The sequence below is a fragment of the Cebus imitator genome, unplaced genomic scaffold (genome assembly GCF_001604975.1).
Source record: "Cebus imitator isolate Cc_AM_T3 unplaced genomic scaffold, Cebus_imitator-1.0 Scaffold82, whole genome shotgun sequence".
NCBI lineage: Eukaryota > Metazoa > Chordata > Mammalia > Primates > Cebidae > Cebus > Cebus imitator.
In genome coordinates, this window is record NW_016107397.1 from 832091 (window position 1) to 839574 (window position 7484).

At 44.3% G+C, this 7484-nt stretch overlaps 1 protein-coding gene and 1 non-coding gene across 2 annotated transcripts in view; one reads left to right on the plus strand and one right to left on the minus strand.

Moving 5' to 3' along the window:
- The window catches only part of FKBP6 (FKBP prolyl isomerase family member 6 (inactive)), a 33979-nt gene that overhangs the window by 23350 nt on the left and 3145 nt on the right, over positions 1 to 7484 (minus strand). The window contains exons 5-6 of the mRNA XM_017533375.2: positions 7212 to 7331; positions 4535 to 4688 (exon numbers count right to left, since the gene is read on the minus strand). Of these exons, the coding sequence (XP_017388864.2) occupies positions 4535 to 4688; positions 7212 to 7331 (274 nt within the window). The remainder of the gene's footprint in view (positions 1 to 4534; positions 4689 to 7211; positions 7332 to 7484) is intronic.
- On the plus strand, positions 733 to 836 carry LOC119472025. Its single transcript, XR_005201123.1, has one exon. It is a non-coding gene; the product is annotated as a U6 spliceosomal RNA (small nuclear RNA).

Consider the following 7484-nt stretch of genomic DNA (forward strand, 5'->3'; position numbering starts at 1 on the left):
AAAAAAAAAAAAAAAAAAAAAAAAAAGTCGTATGGAAACTCAAGGGACCCTGAATAGCTAAAATACTCTTGAGAAAAAACAAAGCTGGGGAACTCATATTTCCCAATTTCAAAACGTACTAAAAGACAAAAAAAAAACAGAACTTCCTAAAGCTACAGTGATTAAGCCAGTATAGCACAAGTACAGATATGTAGATCAATGAAATCCAAGAGTCCAGAAATAGATTTATATATCTACAGTCAATTGATTTTCAATAAGGGCGTCCAGACCATTCAATGAGAGAAAAGAACTGTCCTTTCAACAAATAATACTGGGATGAGAGGCTATCAACATGCAGAAGAATGTTTACAATATATGCAAAAATTAACTACAGTAGGCAGGGCACGGTGGCTCACATCTGTAATCCCAGCGTTCTGGGAGGCCGAGGTGGGCGGATCACCTGGGGTCAGGTGTTCAAGACGAGCCTGACCAACATGGTGAAACTCTGTCTCCACTAAAATTACAAAATTAGCCAGGTGTGGCAGTGTGCACCTGTAACTTCAGCTACTGGGGAGGCTGAGGCAGGAGAATCTCTTGAACCCGGGAGGCAGAGATTGCAGTGAGCTGAGATTGTGCCATTGGACTCCAGCCTGAGCAACAAGAGCAAAACTGTCTCAAAAATAAATAAATAAATAAAATAAAAATTAACTGTAGTGAAGCATAGCCCTAAAAGAGTTACAACTCAGACTCAGCTCGCTTCAGCAGCACATATACTAAAAATTGGAAAAACAGGGAGAAGATCAGCACGGCCACCGTGCAAAGATGACATGGAAATTCATGAAGCATTTCTTATTTTTTTAAAAAACTATCTGACTCTTAGAAGAACAGGTAGATGTAAATTTTTGTGACCCTGGATTAGAAAATGGTTTCTTAAACACAAAAAGCAAAAATAACCAAAGAAGTAAGACTTCATCAAAATTTAAAACTTTTGTGTTTCAAAGGACATTACCAAGAAAGTGAACAGACAGCATAGAGCTTTTGCAAATCCTTTATTTGATAAGGGTCTAGTATCCAGAGCACATAAACGATATTTACTACTCAATAGAAAGACAAGTGACCCAACTTTCAGATATACAGAGAATCTGAATATTTTTCCAAAGATAGACAAATAATCATTAAATCCATGAAAATATGTCCAATTTCATTAGTCATCTGGGAATTGAAAATCAAAACCACAGTGAGACACCACTTTGCACCCAGTAGGATGGCCCCAACTTTAAAAATATAAAACAAGTGTTGGTGAAGAAGTGGAGAAATTGGAAGCTTCGCACATTACTGGTGGGAATGTGAGATGGTACAGCTGTTGTAGAAAACGGTTTGGCAGTTCCTCAACAATTTTGATAGTTCCCACACAAACCAGCAATTGTACTCCTAGGCACATACCCAAGAAAGCTGGAAACATACGTTCCCACGAGAGCTTGTACGTAAATGCTCACTGCATCAGTCATCATAATCACGACATGGAAACAACCCACACGTCCAACTGATGAATGGACAAACAGCACAGCCATTTGATGGAAGAGCAGCCTTACAAAAGAAGGAGGGGCCGGGCATGGTGGCTCACGCCTGTAATCCTAGCACTTTGGGAGGTTGAGGTAGGCAGATCATCTGAGATCAGGAGTTCAAGACCAGCCTGGCCAACATGGCAAAACCCCGTCTCTGCTAAAAATACAAAAATTAGTCAGGTGTGGTGGCAGGCGCCCATAATCCTGGCAACTTGGGAGGCTGAGGAAGGAGAATTGCTTGAACCCGAGAGGTGGAGGTTCCAGCGAGCTGAGATCATGCCATTGCACTCCAGCCTGGGCAACAGAGAGACACTCCGTCTCAAAAAGCAAAACATAGAATGAGGTTTGTATATGCTACAACATGGATGAACCTCGAAAACATGCTAAGTCAAAGGAGCCAACCACCAAATGGCACATATTTGGCAATTCTACTTAAATGAAATGTCCAGAATAGGCAAATCCATAGAAACAAAAGAGAACAGGGTTATCTGGAGCCAAAGAATTGCAAGTTTCATTTCGGGGTGAGGAAGATGTTCCAGAATTAGACAGTGGAGATGGCTGCACGACCTTGTGAATATACTACAAACCACAGAACTGGACACTTTATCTTTTTTTTTTTTTTTTGAGACAAGGTTTCACCATGTTGGCCAGGCTGGTCTTGAACTCCTGACCTCAGGTGATCCACCTGCCTCAGCCTCCCAAAGTGCTGGGATTACAGGCGTGAGCCACTGTGCCCGGCAGAATTGGACACTTTAAAAGCACACATTTTATGGTATGTGAATCATATCTCAACAACAAAAAAATAGTAAAACAAAAAGTGGATGAAGAAGGCAGAGCCTGCCCTGGGACCCCATTTGGAAGGTGCAAGTAGAACGGAAGAACTGGAAGGCCAGTTCCGTAGTCCCAGCACTTTGGGAGGCCGAGGCGGGTGGATCACTTGAGGTCAGGAGTTTGAGATCAGCCTGGCCAACATGATGAAATCCCATCTCTACTAAAAATACAAAAACTAGCTGGGCATGGTGGCACGCATCTGTAATCCCAGCCATTTGGGAGGCTGAGACAGGAGAATTGCTTGAACCTGGGAGGCGGAGGTTGCAGTGAGCCGAGATCATGACAGAACACTCCAGCCTGGGCAAGAGAGAGAGGCTCTGTCTTGAGAACAACAAAACAAACAAACAAACAAAAGAACTGGAAGTGTGTCAGGAGATGGCAGCACAGCAGAAAGTCATGAGCCTTCCTTGGTCTTCCATCTCTTAAGCTCTGGGCGTTCACTAGGCAAGTTTCCACCAACTGTCTCCACACCTTCTGAGTGGATTCAGCTCCTGTTCACGCCAGCCGGAACCTCAGGCCTGAACCCTGCTCTGGTACCTAAATGAAATTGTGACACAAGTTGTCACCTGGAAACAGTCTTCTACAGGTCCCGCTTACCTGGCCATTCCCATGAGTAATCAAAATTGAAAGCAACACATTTCTTTCCCAGTTATGCCTTGGTTTAATTTTTTTTCTCAGACCAGGAAGTTTCAAGTAATTCCATTCTTCTTTTTCCTTGATCACTTATATATAAAATCGCATCAAGTCTAACCATTTGTTTTGTGGAAGTGCTTGCAGAGCTTTTTCTAGTTGCACAGTTCACAGCTGCTCTAACACATTCCTGGATCCTGTTAACAGGTTTAGCCGCAGCACGCCCAGCTCAATGCCCAACGTAAAACAGATCCCCACAGAAGTGAAGTCTGCCGTCTGCCCTGTCCTGCACGCAGTGGTGTGCCGGTACACGTTGAACAGCCAGCTCTGGGGGGAGGTGGAGCCCTGCTTTGTAGCACTTGCCTATTCCTGCGCTGTAAATATTTCTACCAGAGCCGGTTTCAAGCTTCCAAAGTGACATTAACCAGGACACACAACTCCTGAAAATTTTACAACTGAAATTTTGAGTTTTCACGAGCTCCAGCACAACCACTGGTTCTTCCCCAAACATGACTTTTATCAACTCACTCTTCCTCAGTGGTTCCCTGCCATCCACTTTGTCTAGTCCGAATTCATCCACACATATTTGAATGTCTTCCTGAATCTGGCCACCTCCTATTACCTGCTATTCCTTAGATATAACACATGTTTCTGACTAGGAATCTACCAACTGTGCCCTGAATAGGCTCTGATCACTTCTGTACCTTTGCTCATCTTTTTTCCTGCCGAGGGTTTATGGCAGAAGGGACAAGACAACTCTCTGGGACCTTTTTTAGAAGGCCACTAACTCCATTCATGAGGGTTCCATCCTCATGACCTCATCACCTCCCAAAGGCCCCTTCTCCTAACACCATCACATCGATAATTAGGTTTCAACATACAAATTCTGGGGAGACACAAACATTCAGACCAGATATTGGTGAGCAGTTTGAGCTGCATTTTATCTCCCCAACTAGATTCAAATCCCTTGAAAACATGAACCCCAATACTTCTTGTGTGATCCCGACAATGCTGAGCAAAAGGCTGGAGACACAATGGAGCTCAATCAATGTCAGTCTGCTGCTCCGAAGACTGAGAAACGTTCCACTAGGAAAAGACATGCAAAACCTGTGGCTCAGCAAGGCAGGCTTCACACGCATGCCTGCTTTCTCCAACTCGAAGGGACTAAGAGAGGTAGTACTCCAACATGAGCAAAGGACAGGAAAAGGACCGATACCAAACCCAAGGGGTCAGATGGGCGGCAGTGTGATGACTGACACGGCAGAGTGGTGCCAGTGTAAAAGGGACTGATCTGCCCCTCAGAGCCTGGAGAGCCCTAGGAACTGATGGAAGCAGGAGTTAGAGCTATCTGGTGGGGCTGAGTAAAGGAGGTCAGGTCAAACGCTCCCCCTACTCACTGCCCCTATGCGTCTAGATGGCCTCAGGAATCACAAGATCTACTTTCTGGGGAAATGGAACCAAAGAAGCCCTTGATTAGGAGACAGACTGGAGCGGACGGCAGGAAGGTGGTATGCTGGTAACAGGGCTACGAAAAGGAATGTCAATCGCAGACAGTGAGAACCTCTGGTGCCTCAGCATGTACACGGAGCAGAAAGAGGACTCGGTGGACACGTAGGCAACACCTGCATACTCCGACGTGTGCAGTCTCTCTCTGACCACACTGCCACCTGCCTTGGCAAGCACCTGGCATTTCCAATCAGCTCTGCGATGTCTTTTTCAAATCTTAGTGGTCAAAGATCACCAGCCATTTGAGGAAAGCCTCTGTGAAAGAAGTGGCCTCCTGTCTCCCAGCAGCGGCTCTCCCTTCCTTCAGAGTAATGGGACTATATATTTTTTTGGCCAGGAACATGCACAACTGGAATACAGATACTTGCTAGCCTTCTTCGCAGCTAAGCAAGACCTGGAGAACAGGTTCTGGAAAACGTAACTCAGTAGAAGCGTCATATGACAAGAGCCTTCCTTAACAGAGTGGTACGTGTCCCCAGCCTTTCTTCCCTTCTGCTGCTAGAACTCAGAGACCCTCATCCTGGACCACAAGGCCAGAGTCCCACCCAAGAAATGAGAACTGGGTATGTGAAAACATCTGGAGCAAGGCCACCAACCGACTGGCCCTGGCTTGCATGCCTCTAGCCTTTCACATGAGTGAGAAATAAACCATCTTTAGGTTGTTGACAAACTCAGTGCAAAAGGACACAGACCCCAATATATAGAAAAAACAGAAAAAGAATGAGATTAAATGATAATCAACAGTCTAAAGAGATAAAATAATATATGCATGAAACCAGAACAGAATGCTGGGGAGAAGAACAAAGAGGCCCTCCATTTTCTAAAATTAATTCTTTTTGTAGAGATGAGATCTTGCTATGGTGCCCAGACTGATCTTTAACTCCTGGCTTCAAGCAATTCTCCCACCTTGGACTCCCAAAGTGCTGGGATTATAGGTGTGAGCTACCACAACGCTGGTCCCCCAATTTTTAAGAAAAATTCACCAAAGAGGTAGCAAAAAGTCAAGGAAAGCTTCCAGACAATGAAACAAACAAGAGAAAAGATGGAAACTGGGAGGAGGCAATAAAACAAAAATAAAAACAAAACAAAAAAAAAACAGCCAGAAGCTCAATGCAGGAGCTCTGACAACAGGAGTTTTAGATAAAGAGGGTGGAGGGAACAAGAGTAAATTATCAAAGAAATAACTCAAGGAAGTTTCCCTCCCAGAGTGGAGGAACAGTTTCCTGAAAAGATACACTCATGGGCTCAACAAAAATTTAAAAATACACACACAAAGGCACGTCGCTGTAAAATTTAGGAATACAGGGACGAAAACATCTTCGTCTCTACAGCGGAAAAAACAGGTCACATTGAAAGAAATAGAATCTTAAGTGGTAATAAGATTTTTTTTTTTTTTTTTTTTTAAGATTTTGAGATCAGAACTAAAGAGACTTTTTTTCTTTTTTTTCTTTTTTTCCCCCCCTCTCTGTCTCCCCCAGAGAGAGTTTCAGTCTTGTTACCTGGGCTGGAGTATAATTACATGGTCTTGGCTCACTGTGCCCTCCACCTCCTGGGTTCGAGCAATTCTCCTGCCTCAGCCTCCCGGGTAGCTGGAATTACAGGCATCCACCACCATACCTGGCTAATTGTTGTATTTTTAGTAGACATGAGGTTTCACCACATTGGCCAGGCTGGTCTCAAACTCCTGATCTCAGGTGATCCACCCGCTTTGGCCTCCCAAAGTGCTGGGACAGGCATGAGCCACCACGCCTGGACAAAAGACTTCTTGATAACAACACTAGACAAATATTTATTTAAATAACTAGAATATTTTAGACATACATTGACATACTCTCTTAAAACAAAGGAGTAAGCTGAGAAAAAAAAAAAAAACAGGAAATCCACAAACTAGTATTACAGGGGAGCCCCACCACAAGAGCTGTGTGGCGGGCCCCAGGGAGAGTTCCACCTGACGATGCACTGTGTGGTCACCTGGCAGGAAGGAGGGAGGGGAGAAGAGCCTGGTGCTTGTGTTATGTTAAGAGCTTTCCAGAAGGCCCTCCAGAGGTTTCCCTTTATGTCTCCTTGGCTAGACCCTTGTTACACAGATACCGTTAGCTCATGGGAAGCTGGGAAGATATCATTTTTTAATTGGTACACTGCTGCTTTGAATGAATTGGGAGGTTCTGTTAGGAGAAGGGGGAATAGATATTGGGTGACAGGGTCAGCCACGTTTGGCCGATGTGAGTATGTTCCACAGAGGGCATACATGCGTTTATGTGTGTGTGTATGATTTTTTTTTTTGGAGACAAAATCTTGCCCTGTAGCCCAGGATGGAGTGCAGTGGCTCACTGCAACCTCCGCCTCCTGGGTTCAAGTGATTCTCCTGCTTCAGCCTCCCAAGTAGCTGGGACTACAGGCTCCCACCACCATGCTGGCTAATTTTTATATTTTTAGTAGAGACAGGATTTGCCAGGTTGGCTAGGCTGGTCTCAAACTCCTGACCTCAAACTCCTGATCCATGGGCCTCTGCGGGGCATGAGGGTTTTTTAAAATGAGATTTTTCTTTTTTTTTTTTTTTTTGCTCACCCTCAACTGTCTTGATCGAGTTATAAAGATGAGATTTTTCTTAATTGCTACTCATGAAAAGTAGGGAGATACACAAAAAACAAGGAAGTTTTCAGGGTCTAAACCCATGCTTAACTTTCAAAGCATTCTCACCCTTTTATATCTCACTTTGGCATCGTAGAAACGATTTTGGCGGAAAAGGTAGTTGCCAAACTCCCGTTCTGTAGCTGCCACTTTAAGGACCTTCTGAAGTGGAAACTGGTCTTGTTGCTCCTGAGGATCAGAGACAGGAATACTCAGCAAGGAGACCAAAAGCCCCAACACCACGGTGGAAGTGTTAGTATGCATGAGCCAGGAGTTCGAGACCAGCCTGGGCAACACAGTGAGAACACGTCTACTTTTTTTTTTTTTTTTTTTTTTTTTTTT